The sequence below is a fragment of the Gambusia affinis genome, linkage group LG23 (genome assembly GCF_019740435.1).
Source record: "Gambusia affinis linkage group LG23, SWU_Gaff_1.0, whole genome shotgun sequence".
Taxonomy (NCBI): Eukaryota; Metazoa; Chordata; class Actinopteri; order Cyprinodontiformes; family Poeciliidae; genus Gambusia; species Gambusia affinis.
The window spans coordinates 10,506,394-10,530,880 of record NC_057890.1 but is presented as its reverse complement, the minus strand read 5'-3'; the positions used below and the strand labels follow the sequence as shown (position 1 = coordinate 10,530,880).

Below are 24,487 nucleotides of genomic sequence, written 5' to 3'. Positions count from 1 at the left end.
GTGGTATATACAATATGTGTCTACTGGGAACTTCTGCAATTACGGCTTCTTCTTCTTTTTTTTTTTCTTATTACCAGCTGACTGAAATGCTGACAGACATACAACCCTAAGCTGACATAAGCAATCACTTCGCCCTTGTGTGTATGTTCCTGTGCGTGCGTGGGACATGTTCAAACGGACACTAATTCTCTGCATTTTATGACTGAGAGGGCTGCGTAGTGGAGGCGTTGGACGTACACATGCACACAAACACATTCTGGCTAAGAATAGGATTTTTTATTTTTTTTAACAGCGCTGTGGAGGCTCTGAAGGCCAGTGACTGTAAAAAGGACTTTCATAAGTTGAGTTCTGACTTCAGGGCTGATCTCCACTAAAAGACATTTTCCACTCATCCAACCTAAGAGCTGGGGCATTAATAATGCTATTAATGTTCACTTTCTGAAGTGCCTGACTAGAAACTTTGGTTTGCTTTTTCTGCCTGCCGAGTCATAGCAGGTATTATCTCACCTAACGGTACATATTGAATATAGTTTTATCTGTTTTAGGGTCTGGGTATGTAAAGGGTTGACTCTCTTAAGCATCATTCTGTTTTCTGAAATACAAACCATAAATGTCATAAAATCCTTCTTACATTTATTAAAATATCAATTTCATCATTAGTCTTAGACTTTGTCACACAGAAACAAAAAGGGCTGATTCACAGTTTTGTTTAGTTTTTTTGTTGTTGTTGTTGTTTGTTTTGGTTTTGGGTATTGAGTTTTTCCCTGAATCTGAAAAAGCATAGAATCATTGTGTCCTGAATTCATTCCTAACAACTTCAAGAACAATTTTGACCTCACCTATGCATCATGTGTGAGTTTAATTCCATGTCAACCTTCCTAACCTCTTAAATATATATATTTAGCTTTATTAGTAAATTAAGTCTGCCACTGCCTATGTTAATGTCTATCTGTGAAGATTTGCTTCTGTAATTATGCAAAACTAATCTGTGTTATTTTTGGTGTCTTTTTTTTTTTTTATATCTCGACAGCTGTTGGGGTTCAGATGACTCTAGAGGTGCTTGAATCCAAATTTAGGACCATTGCTGCACAGGTAAGACCATTCATATGTCGGAGGGCTTATATTAGTGTGGATTATTAAGCTTTTAGGAGCCATTTTTGGCAATACAAAATTTGACAAGAAATTCTTGTCAGGTTTGATTCAGTTTTCATTGCCTTCCCCTATATCTCCATAAACCAGCTGAAAAAAAGAGTTCTATTTATTCATTTTATTTTTAAAAACCAGCATCACTCTTTGTACAAATATTATTTAAAGTATAGAGTTTTAAAACTAAATTTAAGCAGACCAGTTTGAAAGAATGACTATCATTATTTGAAAGGAATAAAAGCCATTTCTAGACCTCTGGAGTTTCCCCGCTCTGTTGTCAAATTAAACCTTTAGATGTTAACTTTATTGCTTTTTTTTCCACTGGTAATGTAGTTTTTCCCCTTGTAGAATATTGAAGGTAGAGTTTATTATCCTTGCTTTAATGACAACTTTTTATTGTAACTTTAATTGCTTTTATTGAATAGTGTTTGTTCAATACTAACATAGTTAAATTCCAACCCCCTATTTTGTTGCTTCAAATTTTAAACACAACTTTGAGGCTGACTCTATTTGAAATTGTCAGGCAGGTAATGTGATCCTACAAGACAGGCCAGACTGTGGCTAGAGGAATTGGGAAAAATAAATCACATCTGTTAATTAAGGTAAAGAATGTGGGGAAAAAATGAATACATTTATGTTTAATATGAGAATTAACATGTAATTTAGTCCCCAAGAAGTTCCAGATGCTGATTACTGTTTTGGTATCCTGGTTTAAAACAATGTTGTTCAGTTAGATCAATAATTTTCCACTAAAAAGTCCACTAAGTCTATGATATATAAATCCATTATTATTTTTACTTATTAAAAGATCCAATTACTAGTCCATTAAAATAGTTATTTCTACCTCATGAGTTAATCATTAAAAGATGTAGATCTAATTTAGCCTAATGTAGTGCTTCATCTCACTGCTTTCACCGATAAATAAGTGCTTACCACGGCTATTAGAGCATATGTACAGATTAGATTCCATCATGAGAACTGTTTAGTGCGGTTCGTGCTCTGCTGGGAGTTGCAGAAATAGCCGTAAGTGAAAGATGTGAGTAACCTTCCACACCTCCAGGAGAACTGGGAGAACTTACCTAATATGCCGTAACGCTTTTTGCAGTAGCAGGTGTTTGATGGTTTGCTCCCTCTCTCCTCTGCTCCCATGGCTGTAAATGACAGCAGTTAAAAGGCCATTTAGAGCTTCTGGCTAGTCATTAGGTGATGGATAGCTCCTGCAGCGAGGCTCTGTGTGTGGGTATATTTATGTTTGTGTGTCAGGGTATGCGTGTTTCTGTTTGCATACATTGGTGTGTGTTAGAGATGTGTGTCTGTTCGTGTTAATATGTGTCAGATTAACAGTGAGCATATGCTCTACCATCTGTGCCAAAGTATCTATTACGTCCATCTTCACACACTTTGTTTGTGATGTAATGTAGTATTCTTATTTTTTTATTCGGTTTGTCTGATAAAAGGATATATCACAATTCTTCATAGTTTTTCCCCCCTCTTCTTCCACATTTTCCACAATTTTCCTCTTTTAGTCAGTTTCCTTCATATATTCATTTTCACCCTTTTCCTCTCTTCCATCCTCTCATCCTCCCTAAGCCAGCTTACGTAATCATCTTATCTTGTCATGTACTTTCAAAAGGCTTGTACACTCACTGCATGTGCTTGTTAGACCAGTGTCCATGTGTGTAAACGCATAGGTGCACCCAGTGATGTTGCTCTTGCTCCATCAGGGATTACGCTACTGCACATGGGGTCAGTCCCAATTTCAAGCAAATATTAGCTAGAAAGGAGAGTATTCCTATCTTCTCAAATATTTAACTTTCTTAATATTAAAACAAAATGTTATGTATTTTGTTGTAGTGCTTTGTCACATACTAATAAAAAATAGCACATGATCATTGAGTGGGGAAAAAATGAGCAATTTTACAGTTAAACCCCCCACCCCCAAAATTTTATTTTTGTCTGTGCTCTTCCTTTCTTTGTCAATTTTTTTCATTGCATCTTTCTTGGCTGCAATTAAACCTGGAATCATGGGACGTATGTCTCAACTCTGCCAGGGTTGTCGAGATACTGGATATTTTGACGTAATTGATGCAAAAAGTGTATTATTTAAAGACACTTGTTGGGGCTACATGCTATCACTAAAACATGCAGTATGCCATCATTGCAAGGAGATCATTACTTGCCAAAACTCGCCTTTGTGTTTGTGACCACTGCAGACTTGGACATCTAAAAGTAAATCTGAAAATTTATGGCAGAATGTTGATTATGTTTATGAGTCATTAAGTTTTCCTGCATATTCTTATTATTTCCAATACATTAATGAACTTTATGTCGTCACAATCAAAAGCCACTTTGAAGTTCTCCATAGCATTACACCGGGAATATTGATACGTAGAAATAAAACTGGAACCGAGTGTGTTTACACTGATCCTTTAATTCCCCTTTAATTAATTGGATGAGACAGTCCATTTTCCTTTTAATTTAGTCTCCCATCAAGCCTCACCATTTGCCTGTGCTGTAGCGGGGGACACGCCGCCATTCCTCTCAGTCCACTGAATTGTTCCCCATCCCAGGAGGCGACAATGGGAGGCCGCGAGAAAGACTGACACTCGGCTGTAATGGGACCGAAAAGGATGATAGATTGTTTCATTCACAGTTCGACATGCTCTGTTTAACCTGACCATGATTCCAAAGATATACTGTCCATAGACGCCAACCCACACAGACATGAGATGTAACCATTTAGTGCTTTTTTGACATATGAGCAGATCAATAGTGGAGAAAAAGAACAAACTTCCCTCTTGAAAGAAAAGTTTGTAGCTATAATTTAGCTTTATTATTATTATTATTATTATTATTATTATTATTATTATTATTATTATTATTATTATTATTATTATTATACTGTAGAGACATAGACGACTTTCAGTCATTCTTTGCTGCTCTGTTGATTTAAATATTTATGAACATCTCTGGTATATGTCAGAACATGTAAAAGTAATATTTTTTTTAGAAACCAGCCTTTTATTAGAATGCATTTATTCCTTACATGTTGATAGTTTTGGAAGACATCAAAAGTAAACTCATTTTTTTAATTTTTTTTTACATAATGCTGTAAAATAAAAATCACACTTCCATAATGCCTTCCGATTGATTTAATACAATTTATGAACAGTTTGAACCCAACATGCTGGATATTAATGTCACATTGAGGACTAAAATACTAAAATGTCATGTAAAAACAGCCAATGTTTAATACTGTTACAAAATCAACACAACTGATAGGTAAAAATCCCATCAGTGATGTAATAACAACATTCCATGAGCTCATGTTCATAGCAACCATTATTAACTACACGTAAAAAGATTAAATATTGTGAAAAAGTTTTAAAAAAAAATTTCACTCCAGAAAGCTGTATGTAGAGTGAAATCTTTCAAGCATATTTCTTATAATTTTTATAGTAAAGACACAAAATTCAGTGTCTCGGTGTATTAGAATGTTACATAAGATCATTTTTAAATGTATTTTAAATGCATAAATTCTATGTAATGGTCACACTATGAACTACACAATCCCATTGGAAAATGATGACATGGCAGATGTCCAGAAGGTCAGTCTTGACACCCTCCATAAGAAAGGTAACCCACGAAAAGTCATTACTAAAGAAGCTGATTGATTGTTTGAAAGCATAGAAAGTTGCGTGGAAGGAAAAGGTGCATCAGCAACAGGAATAATCACAGCCTTGAGAGGATTAAACAAAATAGACTTTTGTATTTTCCATGATGTTACACAAGGAAGTGTGTCTTTTCAGGTGCAATAGTTAATCATCATATATCAATCAGAAGTTCACAACATCTTGGCATTATCATCTGGGCTTTCCTAAATTGTTTAAAGGTATAATAATCTTATTATGTAAACTAGAATACAGTCTCGTTATGTTGGTAGCCCTATCTGACCTAAAGCAAGAAATTTAAGTCTGATTTATGGTCAAACGGTTAAAATAAAGGTTGTTTTATGCAGGACATGCGACAACTCATTTATTTCTTTCAACAGTAAACAGAAGCCTTGACAGTCTATTTATTGCTTTGATTTACAGCATCATTAACTGATCTGATGTCATTTTCTCTCTCCTTCCATTTCTTTGCTTCTTCTCAGCCGAATGACACAGACGTAAGTATGCGCATAATTTTCCACGGCAGCAGTCTCGCTCCCCCCTCCCCCCCTACAGAACCAAATCAACAGTTTCCCGCTGAGCTCTGTGAACTCGGCTTCACAACATTAATAAAACAGATGGCACACATCCACACAGTCGCGGATACACAGAAACAAAATAAGCTGCGACTTGCAAACGAGACGCTCAGCCGTCGATCTCAGGTAGACATTTCTGTCACATCTCGCAAAAATTAACAATTTCTCACCAAGGCAGACACTTTTTTTTTCTTCTTCTTCTTCTTCTCTCACACATACTCAGACACTTGTCGACCCGTACGAGCCGAGCATCTTCGAAGAAATACACACACAGAAGCATGTGTTTGATACATGCCCTCGTTAGACACAGGCACACCGTTCTCTCACTTATACATATAGATTGCGCTCCTACATCAGCGCATTTGTGAGTTTTGTTACTGAAATTTATCTGTTTTCTGAAATTACAGCAGATTGTGTTTGCTTTCCTTAGTGCTCCTCCATAGAGGGGGTTTGTCCTCTTCGCTGTGACAGCTTTGTGAGTACATATTCCTCCCTGTCTACCAGTCATATGACTTAGGAAGATTATATGAATGTTATTCCGGGCAGAAAACTCAATTAGTTTGCATATCTGCTGCCTGGAGCCGCTAAAGCACAAACTTTCTTAGTCTTTTTGTGAAAGATTTAATAGCATTTGTCTGGAATATATCTGTGTTGGCTTTGTCAAAAGTAATTAGTTTTTCTGTCTCTTGTCTCTTGTATCAGGACATTGAGTGCTACGTGATTGACAATAACGGCTTTGTCCTAATTTCTAAACGGCGCAGTGATGTAAGTTGATACATGAACTTTTAGAGTCGTACTTTGAGGGTTTGAGAGCTTTTGAATCCGTTAGTTGTCACCACGCTGAAAAGAGGAGACAGTTAGCAGAATTGTGCCAAAAGCCTGCCTGCGTTTTTTTTATAGGAAGGTAAGCAAGTCGGTAGTTTTCCTTTTTCCTCGATGCTGCTGTTGGAAGCCCTTATGGAAGTGTTAATTTGTCATGTTACAACTTCAAACTTCAATGTATTTTACTGGGATTGTATGTGATACAGCAACACAGTGTTGGAACAAACATCAAACATGATTCCCAAAATTACTAACGGATCAAAATCTGAAAAGCAGCATGTGTTCATATCTATCCCCCTTTAAACAGATACCAGTCATTTAATTACTAAATGTCCACTTGCGGAGGGAGATGCTCTGGTCAGAACGTAATTTAACGTTTTAGGCAGCAAAGTAATAGTTCTTTGTAACAAAAATATTTATTTTTTGAAAAAATAGGTTTTGCATAATCATTCTTAGTGCCTGAGGTTCAAAAAGACTAAATGTTGGGTTTGTCATGGTGGCGTAGGGGATAGTGCCACCCTTGCTTGGTACGATCCTACTGTCAGGTCGTCGCGGGTTCAACTCCTGGACCCGGCGATATTTGTTGTATGTCTTCCCTCTTGTCCTTCCCCCTTTCCTGTCAGCCTACTTTCATGTAAGGGACACTAGAGCCCACAAAAGACCCCCTGGAGGGGTAAAAAAAAAAAAAAGACTAAAGGTTAAGATATTTAAAAAACGGCTCATTTCAAGGACCTCCTGGAGTGATATAACCTTTTGCATAATTTCATGCCTGTTTTATTTCAGTTGCAGATACAAAAAAAAATTATAATTTCAATTTGATTGTTGTAGAACGAATAAAGAACTTAAAAGAGAAAGTGAGCTCTGAAAAGGTTGGATTTTTGCACTGTCTTGCATCTAATATGTTGTTTTCTACATAATAGAAATCAGTACTGGAGATTGGAACAATATCCATTTCATTTTTATACCTACAGTTATTACAGAGTTCAGTCTTAATTTAAAATGTGTACAGTAATTGATGTAATTGTGGCAAGTTAATAAGACCAAAAGACATTAGGATTTTAAATTGCTCGGTAGAAAGCCAGCTGGCAGTATTTGTAAGGCTTCATTAAAATGCCTATTTATGAAGAGAATAGAAATCACATGGATCACGGTGAGGCGTAAACATTTACAATCCTACTGTCAGATTATTATGATTACTTGAATTTATTTAATAGTGATAGTTTGCTTTTCTTCTGTCCGTCTCTCCTGACAGGCCGGTAGGTTCTTTGGTGAAACCGATGGATCGGTGATGACCACATTGATCCAAATGGGCATGTTTAAGAGGTATGTACTGGAACCGATCTGCTGACTGCCTGGTTGATGAGAGAGTCGTGTTGCGGGGGTTTAATGTGCCTGTATATGTGGTGAAAGGTTGTCACAAAACGTTTGTTCTGTTGTCAAAGTACATTAGGACAATTAGGTCATCCCATGCTGTGGCACAATCAGAAGTCCATGAAAGAGTGTGCTTCTGATTATCTCTTATTTGTTTTCTTTTATAATTTTATGCTAAAATGTGGGAAATGCATCTGGCCATGCGGTGCCGTTGAAACAAATTTACCACCAGATCATTAATCTACTTCGTAACATCTTGTCAGAGTAATAATATGGCAAACACTTGAAATGTAAAAAGAGAAATGTGTTTCCCCCCTTTAACTTAAATTAACTAAAAGTGGAGTTTTCTGTGAAACAGCCACAGGCGACAGGAAGTCACCTGTATAATTACACCAAGTCTAATTATCAAACAATGCAACGCACGTACAGAAATTGTCATTCCATTTAGTTGGGTTTTGTCTACATGGATGTGTATACATCTTACCTAGAAGATTTTACAGTGTTGGTACATTTCCATAATTTTTTCTTCACTATGAACGCCTTGTTGTAAAGTTTATTTTACAAATTAACCGTAAAAAAAGTAGAAAATACTTGCACGTTCTTAATTATGGATTATTAAGAATATGCTGCAAAAGGCAACATCGGGTCAGATGTTTACATGATCAGAGTTCAGGTATCAGTCGTAACATTTTTGGTCCTTGCAAGAAAGAAATAAAAGCAATCCACCGGGTGGTTTTCTTTTTCCTCATCTGACTGTTTTTTTTGGTTTTTTCCTTGCGGTTTGTAGTGCTACTTGGTGCCTGGAGGCTGTCAGGGAGTCAGTAAAAGACTAAAAGATGCTGAGAGATCAACACTGTGTTTGCATGTTATGCTTATGTTCCTCCAGGGTGTCATTGTTTGACTACCAGGCCATGTGTAAGACCAACCCTCACTCTGTCAGCAGCGCTCGCCCACTTCTCAGTGTAAGTTCAGTGACATCAGGCTTCATTAATATGTTTCAAACAAGAATCCAGTCACTTTTACACAAAACTTCATTTTTTTTCCCCTCTCTCTACAGTCATTCTATGCTTTGGCTTCAACCTTCAAGTGGTTCCTCTCTAATGTCCTACTGTAAGTGTTGCTAGAGGCAACAGTATTGGCTGCTCTCAACCGTCAATGCACTGCAAAATGTGTTTATTGGTTAGCAACACAGAAATCAGATTCACTTTTTCAAGCCTAAAAATACTGTTGTACTTTTGTGACTTGTAGATTTATCTTCAACCACAACATAATTCTTTTCGAAAAGTCTTTATATTTTAGTTTGAATAACTCCCCTTTTAAAACATGCACCACGAAGTCGTATTTATCATTTCCATGTTAAAACATTACCCAGTTTCTGAGTTCTCCATCTGATCTGTCTGCAATCTGCTGTGGTCTCTCTTTCCTCTTTAAGGTTTCTGCTGGAGTTCAATTTCTGTAGCTTCTGGCACTCAGAGCATTTTGCTGACGGTGAGCTCACGCTGACCTTAAAATTGGTTGGTTTCCATGTATTCCTGCCATATTTTCTTTCTGTATGTCTCACACAATCTTAAGGACAGACTCAGAATAGTACCATATCTCCAATGTTTACTGTTTTGTATGTTTAGTACGGATGAGCTTAACAAACATTGTCATTTTGCTACTATTTGCATTCCACTCAAAATACCCACTTCATCTTCATCTTCATCGTAACTGTAAGGTGAAATAAAGCGTTTTAGAGAAATACAGTTGAAACCAGATTTATACTCAATACTTAAAAAATGTATGTATTTTTTCTCAATGACAGTAAAATTGACAGAAATTAAACAAAATGTGGAGGTTAAATGCTTTTTAATTAAGAAAATTGAACAAGATGAACCAGACTTAAGGAGGCTCACCATTTTCTTTCTGATATTTTGGTAGTTGTGTGTTTGAGGTGCACAGTTTTAACTCAATTTCACTCAAATGTTGTAAATTAACATATCAGAAGCTAACTAAGCCATGTCATCATCTTGATATTTCCAAGCTACTTAAAGCGTTAGTTATTAGAAATTAAACAATTACCAGTTTAATAATTACTGTGAGAAAAATAATCCCGCTTTAGAAGGAAATTACCTTTATAACAATAGGTGATAAATGTCATATTATAAACTCAAGAGTAAAATGTAGCTTCAGTTTGGACTGCATTACTGGAAGGCTTTTAAGAACGTTTCTGTCTTCTCTGCATTCAGGAGAAAACAACATGAGTAATCCCAAACACACAGCTGCCACTTAAGCTCCCAATGGAACATGAGTAACTATTAGCTAGATGGAAGTTAAAAAGAAATCCTCTAAAACATTTTCCTCAGTATGCTGACAGTTAGCAAATAGAAATAATTTCGGTAAACTCAACTGACCGTCTGCAGAGTCCATGTACATACTTGATTGAAACTGGATGACGCGTGTCTTCAATCGATTCTCATGTAATAACATCTTTCATTTCCATGTATCAAACATTTGCCCTCCTTATAACTACACTCCACTCCGCCACCGACCCTCTCATCTTTACCATCATCCTTCCATCCGTCCATCCATCCATCCAGCTAAACCATCCATCGGCCGCTGTGAGTACCTGCTTTCAGGTGTTTCAGAGGAAGCTGGGTTGCTCTGCAGACCTTTGTGTTTCATGTGTGATGTGCTGTTTGCGAGTCGTTCCAAGTAGAATTAAATTTAGTGTGTCAGATTACATAAGGCTTTCAAGTGGGAGCAAACGCAGCTGCCAAATCCTTCAAAACAAGACCCGAGCGTCGACTTTTATCTCAGCTAATGGAATTTCTGAGCAGTTTAGCAGAATCCCGACCAGACATGTACATTTTAATCAGCCATCATAGCTCTTCTTTGTTGGTATCAAATCATCTCAACTTGTGCATTCGGTTCGTTCGAAGCGTGCTTCCATCTGAGCGGCAGTAATAACCTAAAAGTTTGAGCTTTCAGCCCATCGATCATTCATGCACTTCCAACTAATCAAGAAATGACCCCCTTTTTTCTCTGTCTCTATTAGCTTATGCTCACAAGAAAAAATGGAACGTCTTGCAGCCATGTGACACCGAGTACCCAAGCTTCATTTACGAGCCATCAGTCAAGGAGACCAACAGCATTATTAAGTGCGGACGGTGCCAGAAGTAAGCGCACAGCCTTTTAAGGACACGCACACACACATGGCAGCGCAGTCCTCTGTAAGCCCTGGACCGGTCATATTAAAGTGTCTTCCTAAAATCCATCTTCTACAGCTTTCCTCCGCTCTGCTCACTGAGATCGGCGTCTATTTATACAAGAGTGTCAGAGGAGAGAAAGAAGTAGAGGGGATCAAAATTAGATGAGGTGTGGGGTGTTCAGGAGAGATATGTGAAAGAGTGAGAGGCATGTGAAAAATAGAAGAAAGTAAAAGTGAATGAGACTATTAAAATAGAAACAACAGGCTTGAATGACAAGATGAAGAGACAGACAATGATTCAAAACGGTGGGAGGTAAATTGGTTGAAAAAAAGGAAAGGGTTTGTAAGACAAACTCAGTCGGAGCGCCCTCACGTGGACAACAGTGGTATCACAACCAAGTTATATAGCCTTTACATTATACATTCTTATGCAAAAGTATCCTTGACCGTTGTTCATATTTTGTCACATTTCAACACAAACCCAAAATCTTGATTAAGATTTTATGTGATGAGGCAAAAAAAGTAGTGGAAGGGAAAAATGCATGATTTTCTTTAATTTTTCCATCTTGACAGATTAGGCAAACAAAACTCCCCATGTTGCATAAATTATTATAAAGTTAGAGGAACCATAACCTACTTCCTGTTAAGACAACCAAGCATTTAGGCAAGGACAATTACAACGAGTCAAAAATGACATACTCTCGGAAGGAGAATATTTATACTTGTCAACAGTCTTTAGATATAAAAATAAGAAAAATGTGACAATGATTTGTATGTCTCCCTGCAGAGTCAGCTCTTGATAGAACCACATTTTCCTGCATTTAAAACATCAAATCCTGTCCCTTCCAGCTTTGCACATCAGAATATTTATGTTTGTTCTTGCAATGTGAAAAAATACGAAAAAGTTCAAAGGTCAAGGATACTTTTGCAATGCTCTGTATGTTAAGTTCATTCAGGCATATTAACATGTTTTCTGTATTACTATACATTTACCACTCATGTGTTCTATGGAGTTCACTCGACATTTTGTTTATTTTCTACTTTGTACTTTTTATCTGCCTCAGAATGTTTGTAGTTCAACAAATACCTGAAAGCAACCTGCTGATGTTGGTAGTACAAGGAGACTGTGACTGCTCCAGACAGTACCCACCCATCACCATGGAGCCCAAAGAAGTCAAATATATCCTTTGACTGTGTGATTTTACGTGATAAAATAAAGTAAAGAAATGTAAAAATACAGCATTCTTGCCTGAAAACTGGTCAGCCCCAAACTACCAAAGGTATAAATTGTAATAGGTTTACTCCTTATTTCAAACCTTCCCCAGAAGAATCTATTAGTATAATAATGTCTCACATATATCTGAAGTTTATAAAGCTTTTGTTGTCATTTTATCATATTTTCCTTAGCCGTGTTGCACATAACGCATCAGTTAAGTGCGACAGGATGAGGTCCCAGAAGATCCGGAGACGTCCTGAGTCTTGCCACTCCTATCACCCACAGGTCAGATTCCTCATTGTCGAGCAAGTACTGCTGCACAATATTACATGTAGAGCAAGTTAGCATTCAACACATTTTTCACTTTATTTAATGCAGAAATTTATAAAGTGTCCACATACACGTGTATTCTGTTTTTGCATTTTTATAAAACTTAAATTATACAAAATGCAATTGTCAAGGGCTATTCTAAAAAGCCTGGACCTGTGTGAAAATCTAATTGGCCAGTTGTCTCCTGGTTAAGACATTCATTATCTTTGATTAGCTAAAAGAAAAACAATTACCCTGTTTGCTGTCATGTCTTTAAAATTGTAGAGCTCCTTTAAATAAGATCTTTATGTCAACAGGAAACAGGTAAAAAGATCTCAAAAATAGACAGAATACACCTACATGTACTGACATATTCTTTTTACGCCTGTTAGGTCATTTTAATGTGAAGGAGCACAATGACTGAAACGCAACATTTTGTCTGTTTTATTCTTCCAGGAGAATGCTAATGACTGTGGCGGCGCATCTTTTATACGTCTCTCAGGCCCTCTCCTTCTCCTCTGCCTCTCCCGCGCTGCGCTTGTTTCCTGATGCCAGAAAAACGTTCCCCTTTTTTTACGAACACGACTCTAAAAGAACAAGACAGGTTTGCACACAAATCACCTCAAGTGGACTTCTTTGGAAGCAGACTCTACGTGTTTATCTGCAGACTGCAAACTGTGTGGACATTTTATGCGAATCGTGAACACATGGTGTTTAGTTCCTAAAAACTAAAGCCTCCAAATGTAACCTTGTAGCGCTGGAAAAAATTATGTGTTTGATGTTTAGGAGAAACTAACTTAAGTAGGGAATCTCTATTTGGGATCAGAACAAATAATAGATATTAATGTATCATAAAGGTTAATATGCAAATTAGTGATATTAGGTGTAGATGGGTTCTTTAACAGATGTTTCCAGTCTCAAATATGTAGTTTACGTATTGATGCTGCTATGGCTAAACAGGCCTTTAAAATTGTAGTGCTACAGAGGTCTTTGTGCAATTCATTCTGATCTAATAACAAATGATTTCAAATACAGCTTAATAGTGTAAAATCACAACCAAAGATCGTTTACACTCCATCCACAAGAAGGCAGCAAAGTGCTTCCAATACGATGTTTGGTATGTGTCAAATACGCATCGGTAATCTTGAGGCCAGAAGCAGTTTGAAGTAAATTTGGGATCATTGTTTTTAAGAGAAGTCAGACACGCAAAAGGGAAAGAAATGCAAACAAAACTCAGCTGAACTTTGCAGAAATAAATGCTTATTCTACATGTTGATGGAAGCATGCGCATTTCCTGTATGTGAACACAGATTTAGATTCTGGCTACATGCTGAAGATAAAGAAGTATGAGCAGGCAAATCTGCACAATAAAGAATAAAGATCTGTGCATAAAGATGAGAGTATCATGTACATAAATGAAAATAACTTATATTTAACAAAGATTTTTAAGGTAGGGGAAAAAAAAAACAGAATGAATTTTTATCAGGATTTCACCTTAAAACACGTCTTTCTATTTACCTTTTACTTTTGATGAGCTGTGCCTTTCTGCTGTATATAAATATGAAAAAATACATATGCTGTAAGTTTTCCCGAGGATGTATCAACCTTTCCACATATGTCCAAATATACGTCTAACAGGAAGTAAAACAAAATTGTTTTCAAGTTTCATATTGGTCTTTAGTGTCTGTAGGTATTGGTGTGTTTTAATAAATTTTTAAATATCATCTTGGTTGAACTGACAGGTCACTTTGTCCATTTGAAACACACACTCTGGGTGGTTTTGCCTCAGTAATATATTTTTGGTAAAGAGTTTAAACTTATTGTAATCATTTGTCTTGTTTATGTTTATAAAGTCCTTTGAACATTAATCTGTAAGTGAAATTGTGAGCAACACCAACTTCAGTCAGGTTTTGTACACTGTTAAGTAAATTAAATCCATGTGTTTTTTTCTATTGGCTCGTTGTTGGGTTCTTTTTTTTCCCTTCATTTGTCTGTCACAAATAGCAGTGCTTGCATTTAGGAACAAATGAACAATATGTATGGAGAACTTGCAAACTCCATGCAGAAAGACTTTGCCTGGAAATCGGACCCTGGACTTCTTCCAGCGGTTCTAAATGTGAAGTACGCTGGCAAACCTGGAGGATGGTAAAACAACTTACTAGGATTAAGAAGTAGCAGGTAAGTATGCTTTCTATGGCTTAATATTTTGCGTCATAGTATAAAGTATGTGTCATATGGCCTCATTTTGGATGTCATAGTATATACTATGTCATTTTTAAGTCTTTTTCAACATCATAGTATGTTGCCTAATCAGCATTTAGAGTCTGATTCACATTCATAGTTTATCTTCATATCTTCATAGATATTCACAGTGCAATATCTACCCAGACACATACAGACGTCTTCAGCACTGACAGTCTCATTGAACATCCTGACAATCATAGTTTTCAGGGAGTTGTCAGTCAGTTTCTCGACGTCAAATGCCGAAAACTGGGTCTTAGCATTTTCATACCTTGTCCAAAATTCTTTCAGTAGTGCAACAGCACAAAAACTTACGTCAAATCCTCTGTTGAAAGGCAGGGTGAGGATACAATTCAGGTCATCTGGCTGAAACTTGAGCGTTTGCTGGATCAATTTTCTTGAGAAGTCCAATCAGGTTATTCCTTTACCTTACCTTGGTCGTTAAATAAAAAGCGAACACTGTGGTGCCTCCGCATGCCGGCATGGCTAGCCGCCATGGTTGAGGCACCACCAGTTGAGGCTAAAACCTTTACTAAAAACCAATAAATAGTTAAAACCACACAAAAAATACAAAAATCTAAAAGGAGGAGATATTTTTCCACTACTTAGTGGTCAAAATCTAAACCGGGGACAAAATTTACTATCATCACCCAAAGGATGGGACCGCTGTCTGAGCCAAAAGGCCGAATCGGGAAGTTGTTGCATTTAAAGGCTTGTGTGTTAAATGATATGGGTCACCTGCCCCTGATTAGTTCAGCAGGTTATTGGTTTTACTCATGGAAATCTTTGTCATGTGATTAAGGTTTAATGGTCACATGACATGAGATATTGGTCTATGATGTAGATATGTAGAAACAGATGTATATAAATCTACATGACGGAATGTTTTTTAGGCTTTGAATGTAGATCCTCTGTGATTTTTTTTTTGGTCACTTTCTCTTTTCTTGGTCTTGTCAATATTTGTAAAAACAAAAACCCAAATATTCAACCAGTTTATATAATCTGTAAATACATAACAAAAAATGGAGGTATAAAAAAAACTTGGTGACAGGGCCTTTATATAAAATAAATATATTATACTTATACAATGTACAATTACATTATAATCATATTTTAATTGTGAATTAAATAATACATTTTTTAAATGTAATTATTAAATTAAAAATGTTCTTATTTTATTTATTTTGAGATGCTTCTTTTTGAAAAGAATTAAACTTTAAGACGAAAAAATGAAAGGGACTACATTCAATTACTGTACGTAATAAGAACTGTGCGGTTGCCAGCACCTAATTGGCACAACTGGTCATTGGTCACATGACCCTCCTGTGGCGAACTGGAAGCCCGAATCACACGTCACAGATTGACGTCAATGACCAACTGTACTTATTTTATTTATTTTATAAATAAATAAAATAAAATTTTATTTTATTTTATTTATTATTTATTTTATTTATTTTTTTATTTATTTAAAATATTTATTTATTTTAAATAAATAAATAAAATTTATTTTATTTATTTATTTATTTATTTATCTTCTATATATAAGATAAATAAATAAATAAAATATTTATTTATTTATTTATTTATCTTCAAGATAAATAAATAAATAAAATAAAATTGTATTTATTTATATAGTGGATTCTGTTTTGTTCTAAATATTCTGTTGAGAGAATGGAATTAGAATGTAGATTACAAGAAAATAAATTACAGTTAAACATACAAGATATTTTGGACAAAAATTCTACTTCTGAATATTTGTTTCTTTAATAAATTACCTTAAGAAAACGAAGTGGATAGAAAGGATATAAATTTTATTTATTTATCTTTATTTGTTCATTTTTGTGGGACAATATATATGTATCATCCCGATCCACACACCATTCCGGTAGATGGCAGTAATGCGCATCAATAAGTTGCTTGCCAACCGCCATAAAAAAAATGGAAGAAGAACTTTTTTTTTTATTTATTTATTTATTTATTTTTCCGCGGGGAGAGGAGGAGGCGGGCAGAATCTGAACGCGCAGGAGCAGAGAAATGAAACCTACATGTCTGAAAGGGAAACGTTTCTTATTCAAAGGACGAGCAGTCCAGCAGGTATTAAACCCGTTTTGTTTGGCTCTAATTTTTGAAATTGTAAAAGTAAATATAGTTGTTTGAAGTTAGCTAAAGATCCGCACGGATTGAAAAGATAGAGGATACTGAACTGTAATGACAGATCCAGAGAACTGTAAACACTTTTATTTCTCAAACTGAGAAACTATCTGACTTTGCAAAAATAACTTAGAAGAGTCTTAAAAATGATCATGAGGATAAAACTGTTAGTTTTGCGATTAATTGTCCTGCAAATTGACACAAAACAGTGTATATTTCTGAGCTTTGAAACAAGAACTGGGAGTCACCCACACTTTTTTCTATCTCAGAAGGTTATGTAAGGACACAAGTTAGCTGATATAAAGTGTTTTGACAACTTAATGCCAGATCGAATATAAACATAGCACAATCTATAATCTGTTACATAAGGCAATAAAGTAATCTTACTAACATGGAGCTAAGATGTAATTGTAATGTATACACACTATAATAGCACTTACAAAGCTTTAAATTGTAGATTTAAAGTGAAGTTACTTACATTAACTACAGCAGGAAGGGCTAATTAGGTTAATAAAGTTATCAATTAATTAGTCTTAAAATCCTGTGAACATATGTTTATCTTCTTCCAGCTTTCTAACTTTCTTGGGGGTTTTTTGTCACTCTTAAATGTTTTAGATCACCAAAGTTTTAATATTAGACATAAATAACCCGAGTCCTGTGTGACAAAGTAAATGTCTCCAGAAAGGTTATACGTTGTTTAAGCCACACTCTGTTGCAACAACTGCATTAAGTGTTTGTCATAAATGACAATCACTTTTATTTTTTTTCTCTTTTTTTTAACTGTCAAGGAATTTTAATTTCAATTGAGTCATAGATAGTTTCTGAACTACAAAACCACAATTAAAATCTAAATGGACTTTACCTTTTGTCTGTGAATAAACTCAACTTTCCAAAATGTGGTAAATTCACGGCTTAGTGACACAGGTCAATACTTTTTCACATAGGACTGAATTGGTACGGATCACTGTTTCCCCCCTAAAAATCTAAAATGATTATCTAAAACATGCATTTTTACACAAGTTTATCTTTTTCACACTTTCAATTTTATTTGACAATCTGAAACAAAATTTAGTAGATTCATTATTCTGTAGTTTCTATGGTAGGACAAAGTTTCTATGGTAGGCATTCATTTAAAAATTCTTAATCCATTTTTTCCTTTTCAGACATGGCCTCAGCTTGCAGCATCCTGTATGAAGAACAGGTCCTGTGTTCAATCTGTCTGGGTGAGTTCAATGAGCCCGTCTCCACTCCGTGTGGACACAACTTCTGCAAGGGCTGCATCACCCAGTACTGGAAGAGTCAGGACAATGCACAGTGTCCACTCTGTAAGAGAAGGTTGGGTAATAAACCAAAGCTCAAGGTCAACACAGAATTCAGAGACATGGTGGAGCATTTCAACCGCATGAGAGTACAGGGTGGACCTAAGATCGTCGCCCAACCAGGAGAGGTCCCCTGTGACGTCTGCACCAAACCGAAGCTCAAAGCCCACAAGACGTGCCTGGTGTGTTTGGCCTCGTATTGTGAGCCACATCTGGAGTCCCACCAGAACCTGAAGAAGCACAAGCTGATCGATCCTGTGTCCAACCTGGCGGACAGGGTGTGCAAGAAGCACGACAAGATGCTGGAGCTCTTCTGCCGCACAGACCAGCAGTGTGTTTGCATAATGTGTTTGAACGACGACCACACGGGCCACGAGGCTGTTCCACTGGAGCGCGCCTTCCAAGAATGGAGAGGCGGGTACGAGAACGTGACCTCTGAGATGAAAAAGACGGAGAACTCCATATCAGAGAGTGTTAAAAATATCAGATGCTTTGTGGAGCAGAGCAGGGAAACTACAGCGGATGAGATCAGAGAAACTGTACAAATTCTAACTACTTTCGTAGCCTCTGTAGAAAAATATCAGGGTGAGCTGGTTGAAGCGATTGAGCAGAAGCAGAAAGACATAGAGAAACAAGCTGAAAATCAAACAACTCTGCTGGAGCAAAGCCTTTCTGAATTGAGAAGACTAAGATGTGACGTTGAACAATTTATTCAGTCAGAAGACTACCTCTGCTTGCTGCAGAACTTCCCATTCAATGTAACATCTGACAATACTCATCTGACGGACCAACCCACTGGCTCCATTTTGCGAATGACACAAGACATTCCTGACATTGGTCTGCATCGTCATATAGAGATGGTGAAAAAGTCAGTTGGTCAGATTGAAGAAACACTCAGAAATGAGATGGAGATGCTGATCCAAAAGGTTAGGTCGTCTGATTCTTACGATGCACCTACACAGTCACACGTAGTCGAAAATATGGCAGATAACAATTTTCTCCCCGAGTTGTGGAGTCAGCCTCAGGGCGAGCTGATGAAGATCCAGCAATCCAATGCGGTGGACCTGACTCTGGACCCCTACACAGCCAGCAATTGGCTCAAGGTGTCTGATGATGGGAAGCGACTGACCTCTCGTGGACGTCAGCAGATCTTCTCCTCTTTCTTTGGCAGGCCATTTAAATACCTTCCTTACGTACTGGCAAAGGAGGGATTTTCGTCAGGCAGGTTCTACTATGAAGTCCAGGTTGGCGGCTGTAAAAGATGGCTCTTAGGAGTGGTCAAAGAGTTTATTAACAGAGAGATGTATTCCGTTCCTACCCCTGAGGATGGGGCGTGGATATTGAACAGACCGAGCAACATGTTTCTGACCGTTGGGGTGTTTGTTGACTATGAGGAGGGTAAAGTTTCTTTCTACAATGTGGAAGCCAGGTCTGAGATATTCACATTTACAGGATGTTCATTCAAGGAGACAACACCTCTGAGATCATTTCTTTCTTCAGTGGCAGGTATTTCATCCATTCACAGACCAAAAATATACCCTGTATTTGGAATATATGATTATTATTATGGGGATAATATTGTTATCACCCCTGTAAGCAAACCTTAAGCTACAGTAAGAGGTGAGGGGAAATCTGTCTGACTATAAAGTTCAGAATAATATGAATCATTCTCTTATTTTTGCCAGATGGCCTACCAGTCTGAAAATGAGTCACCGTTTGTTGTGCATTTTCTGCAATACTCAAATCTGACCACTAAGTGGCACTAATGTTTTATAAATATTCAACTCCATTACTAGCGTATCAGTTCATTGGGTCCCTCACAGCTTAGGAACAAATAAGAAATATCTGAAGATAAAGAATAGAAGAAGATCAAAGGCTTATTATTTAGCCAGACTAATATTACAAATATTTTTTCTCCACCCTATAGCCGCAAACTTTAATACATTTTTTTGGGGGGAGGGGGGGATTTCAGGTGCTGCATTAAAACAAAGTGTGAAATGCATTTCTTATTGGGACAGAGTCACCTCTTTCTGTGCAAATACATGTTTACACCCTTGCTGTTATTTGCAGAATTTTTCTGCACACTTATTTCTAAAAACATTTCTATTCTTATTTGCATCTATTTTTTCTTTTTTGCTTTTTGTAGTTTGTTTTTTAATGCATCATTACACACATTTCGTACATTTTTAATGATCCTGTGCAGTTGCACATTTGTTTTCTTTTGAGCATGGTGATTTTAACCCATTTAATCCCACCGACATCAATTGTTGCCAGACATTTTTTTTATCTTCTGGAAGCTCTAGAACAATTGGTTTGACTTTTGGCAGCTAATCGAAGTTTTAAAATAAAATAATAATGTGTCTACTCTAAGCAATATCAATTTCATGCATCTAGTGTGAAAGGTCACATGACCTGATCTCTTTACTTTCTGCCTGTAACGCTGGAGGTAAATGTCAGTCACAAACCTGTACAAGAGGAAGCCAGTAAAATACTAAATAAACAAATATAAATTAAATATTTTGGACATATGTTCTTTAAAGTGTCTTCTACTGATATATAAAGAAAATTGTGTCCCTTCAATCATCTTTTGATCATAAGAAGAGTGAATGTAAGCATGGCAACAATTGTTGGCGCTAGCATAATACATAGACAGCGCTATGCTATATGTCCATAGCTTTCCTGTGTATTCTACATGCCTTGCTGTTCCCACACAGCTTAAAACTGTCAGACATTTTAGATCTTTTAGACCTGAAGGAACCTCAAAGAGATGTTTTCTACATCACTGTCATTCCCACAGTTGAACCCCTCCCCTATTTCACCACCCAAAACGCGATCCTTTGCACAAAATGTGGCCTATGCACTGAAGTTTTGAATACAAGATGACACCACACCTGAAACTACTTTAGGACAGAGCCAAGGTGTAGCGCTTGGTCTGGTGGAACAGGGAGATTTTCCTCTCAGATGCAGATTTGTTCATACTAACATTTTCACCGGAATTTGCCTCATTGATTAAATGACCAAATGAGGTCAAAGGTCACACGATGCATTGAGACTATGACATCTGCAGGATGTGGCATTGAATCTTTATGTATCTAAAATATTTCTGAACACTCTTGTAACCATTCTTTGTTATAATAGATTATTAATTTAATAAGTTTTCTCATTTTTTATATGTATAAATAGGCCAGATTTGTGTAATTCAGACTCTGCAGTTTCCCACCAGCAGCAATTGTTGCCAAGTGTAAAACCTACATGTTCACTAACATAAAATTTAACCAACATAAAATGTTATAATTCATAAATATCATGTGTTAGGGAGGTCCAGGGATTGAAATGCATCCACTTATTTTGCAGGAAAAAATTTGGGATTAAGCAAGTTAATAACTGCACAATATAATTTTTCTAATGCTTTAAATCTGCCATTACTGAACAATCTTACTTTGATCTACTTTACCTTTGTGTGAATACGAATGCTTTCACTTATCTCTATCTTGCTGATGAATTTCCTCAGTGGGACAATGAATTATATTATATTTCTACTACATTCTAAATGAAGCCTATAAAGGGATAGTTTGTTTATTAAATTGCTTTTATTGAAATTTTATATAAGCATGTCAAATTCTCTTCTTTTATCTTGATATTCTTACTCATAAAGAGTTTTATGGGATCAGTGATCTCGTGACCTGAGATCACTATTTTATATTGGAATACTTAAATCGTGACAGAAATGAAAGATGCACATCCAGCAAACAGAAGTTCCCACTTCTGGTTAAATTACTGGACACGGATTTAGAAAATTGCAGCGGTCCACATCCACTGATGTGTTTTTCTCAAGGGAACTTAAGCCAGTGGGTTATTTTTACCTCTGCTTTCTGACTGACTGGCGCCCAGGGAACTGGGACACTGTAAATGTTTGACTCTGTGTCTCTGACGAAGGTCAATGTCTGGTTTTCTTTAGGATGATGGATAATTGTGTGGATAAGAGACATAATCCAGAAATAAGCCCAATTTGCTCTTCAAATACTCTGGATCGGGCAAACACATGCAACATCTGATGTGTAGCTTCGGAGCATCAGTTTGACATACTTAGTTAAAGTCAGTTAAATACATTTTTGGAGAGAAAATGAAACCAGTTTAATTGCATGATTTTGGATCTGACAAAAAAAAAAAAAAAAGAAATCCATAAACTGTTCTCAGTCTTTAGTGATTGCATGAGACATTCATGAATTTCTGAATATGTGACAGAGATGAAAACATTCATCCAAGGCTGAAGGTTAATGTTAATGCCACTGGTATTGCTTTCTGGGCATGATGTCACAAATAATATCTATCACCAATGAACCGTGATGCCTGCTTTTGTAAAGGCCATCTCTTCTGGTGCTGATTTGATGCTGTTTGTACCACTAGAAGATGTTTTCACAGCAGAGATTATTAGTTGAGATTATATTAATTTAGCAGTTAATTATGAGATCATTTTTTGTTGTTGGCTTTGGAGCCAAGCCAGATCATAATAATAAAGCTGACAGAAGCTTTTTAAAAGTCCATCACTGCTCTCATATTTCTGTAAAAGTTAAGCTTTGCACTAATCTGACCAGACCATCATAGTTCCCAAATGGTTTATGGCAAGTAGAGAACAGGACCTCCTTTGACTTTCATTCAACAGGAACTTTCATAAAGGGCCGATATAGAATGATCTTGTTCTGTCAACAGATTCTCACCTGAGTTGTGGATCTCTGCAGCTCCTCCAGAGTTACCATGGAGCCTCTTGGAAGACTCACTAATTGTTCTGTTGTAACAAAGCCACATCTAATTTGTAAATAGAGTTTTAATCCCACTTTATAATTAATTTTGCATTAACTTATTTGATCTCTAAAAAACGTTTAATTAGGATTGTTTTACTGTTAGATAATTAAATAAAACATTCCTTTAGCTACAATTAATAAAATGTCCTCTTATTGAACATATTGCCCCAGATAACCTATTGGCTCTGTTTGTACATTTACTTCATTAAATTTGGTTCCGAGCAACATGCTATTGTTAACATAATTTTAAAGTTTTTGTATCCATTAATATTATGTCTCAGACTGCTGTAGCCTGGCTAATAGGCAGGACGACGGCAAAATTTAAGAGCTGTCATTTTTAAATTTAGTTTTTAGTGGCGTGCACGACACCCAATTGGGGCACTGGTTGGAGTGCGTGCATCAAGAGGGGTTCGTGTCCGAGGAGCGAGCTCCATCTTCCTGACGTCATGGGAGTGCCAGATCAGGAAAGCAACGGGGAACAGTAATGGGAATTCCACCTCTTTTCCGGGATCCGTATTATTTGGCTAGGATCAACATGAACGAAACTTTTAATTTTAATTTTTTTTATCGTGAACAACTCATTAAAATCAGATTTTTACACTAAATAAATGCAATAAAACATTAATGCAAAAAGCAGATTATTAAAAAAATTATACTAAGCTATGTATCACAATAATTGTACCTATTATTTGATAAAATACAGAAATTTGACAGCATCACATGTGTGTACCAACAAATGCATGCACAATTTCTGCTTCCTCTATCATCTGGATTCATACCGTTCTGCACGGTATGAATGCAAAGCCTTCCCAAAATGAGTTAGCAAATATAGCCGGCTCAGCGATGGGCGGCGCATCACTAGCGGGGAAGTCACCAGTGGGAAGAGCTGGCAAAGACGGAAAAGAGGGAAAGATAGGCAGGAGACACAGACGGAGACAGTGAGACAGACACGGAAAAACTGGGAGACACCCCTTAAAGATAGCTTCAAATCATATCTGGGATTCAGTTACGCTACGAGGCGTCACTCTGATGGCTGACAGTAGCATAAAAACTGGAGAAGCTCTGTGACTGGCCTTTTTTCTTCTTTCACAACGAGGGGGTCAACACAGCCGCAGTGAGTACTGAAACTTAGCTGGCAGTCTGAAGCGGTGTGCGTATCCACGGGCATGTTTCATTACACAACCCGACAGGTGTGTTTGCGTGTGGTGTTTGTAAGTCATGCTGCCTCCTTCTCGCTTAGCCTTACGTGGAGGAATAACAGGGACGTCGGGATAAACATAGTTAAAAATTGATGGCCGCAGCAGTTTCGGGTCAGCTGATTGGAGAGGCTCTTTGACAAACCTACAACGACAGTGTGTGGAGTCATCCAGCTAAATATTGTACATGCAGCTACAGGCTTCCCCCGGTACCACAAGCTAATAACGCCTCGTCTTGTCTCTCCATGCCTCTAAAGGCGATTATCTGCTGGCTGCACATGAAGCTGCTGACAGACTGAGAGCTACATTTGCACCACGTATGAGTCACTTATCAATAACTATAAGTTGCATCTCCTGTCGGGACCTTATCAACGGAGATATTGCACATCAAGGAACTTCAAGTAGTGATTGCATTTTCAAATCAGCTTTTGTGCAAAACCTAAAATCTGATATGATTGTGTTGATCTGGGCAGGGGGG

General features: G+C 36.9%; 3 protein-coding genes across 13 annotated transcripts in view; all 3 read left to right on the top strand.

Moving 5' to 3' along the window:
- Positions 1 to 14,252, top strand: part of LOC122826687 (voltage-dependent calcium channel subunit alpha-2/delta-4-like) — a 79,145-nt gene extending 64,893 nt beyond the window's left edge. For 2 of the 3 annotated variants that reach the window (XM_044108837.1, XM_044108836.1), the window contains 13 exons: positions 1,031 to 1,092; positions 5,300 to 5,314; positions 5,823 to 5,867; positions 6,095 to 6,157; positions 7,467 to 7,537; positions 8,472 to 8,547; positions 8,643 to 8,695; positions 9,018 to 9,073; positions 10,165 to 10,185; positions 10,623 to 10,743; positions 11,840 to 11,955; positions 12,194 to 12,276; positions 12,757 to 14,252. In XM_044108837.1, coding sequence (XP_043964772.1) covers positions 1,031 to 1,092; positions 5,300 to 5,314; positions 5,823 to 5,867; positions 6,095 to 6,157; positions 7,467 to 7,537; positions 8,472 to 8,547; positions 8,643 to 8,695; positions 9,018 to 9,073; positions 10,165 to 10,185; positions 10,623 to 10,743; positions 11,840 to 11,955; positions 12,194 to 12,276; positions 12,757 to 12,849 — 875 coding nt within the window. In that variant the 3' untranslated portion in view covers positions 12,850 to 14,252. The remainder of the gene's footprint in view (positions 1 to 1,030; positions 1,093 to 5,299; positions 5,315 to 5,822; positions 5,868 to 6,094; positions 6,158 to 7,466; positions 7,538 to 8,471; positions 8,548 to 8,642; positions 8,696 to 9,017; positions 9,074 to 10,164; positions 10,186 to 10,622; positions 10,744 to 11,839; positions 11,956 to 12,193; positions 12,277 to 12,756) is intronic. The other variant, XM_044108838.1, reaches the window with a different exon arrangement.
- Positions 14,253 to 16,547: 2,295 nt separating this feature from the next.
- Positions 16,548 to 21,570, top strand: LOC122826364 (E3 ubiquitin-protein ligase TRIM39-like). Its single transcript, XM_044108141.1, has 2 exons — positions 16,548 to 16,635; positions 17,856 to 21,570. Exons 1-2 carry the CDS (start codon positions 16,587 to 16,589, stop codon positions 19,616 to 19,618), a joined length of 1,812 nt encoding a protein of 603 aa, XP_043964076.1. The 5' UTR covers positions 16,548 to 16,586; the 3' UTR covers positions 19,619 to 21,570.
- Positions 21,571 to 23,691: 2,121 nt separating this feature from the next.
- Positions 23,692 to 24,487, top strand: part of LOC122826363 (ELKS/Rab6-interacting/CAST family member 1-like) — a 121,981-nt gene continuing 121,185 nt past the window's right edge. For 6 of the 9 annotated variants that reach the window (XR_006369774.1, XR_006369773.1, XM_044108137.1 and 3 more), the window contains exon 1: positions 23,692 to 23,927. The gene's annotated coding sequence lies outside the window, so the exon portion shown is untranslated. The remainder of the gene's footprint in view (positions 23,928 to 24,487) is intronic. The other 3 variants (XR_006369775.1, XM_044108138.1, XM_044108135.1) reach the window with 1 other exon arrangement.

Coding starts and splice junctions, on each gene's coding strand:
- LOC122826364 (XM_044108141.1), top strand. CDS start 16,587: ATGTCTGAAAGGGAAACGTTTCTTATTCAAAGGACGAGCAGTCCAGCA. Junction 16,636..17,855: donor AAGGACGAGCAGTCCAGCAG/GTATTAAACCCG, acceptor TTTCCTTTTCAG/ACATGGCCTCAGCTTGCAGC.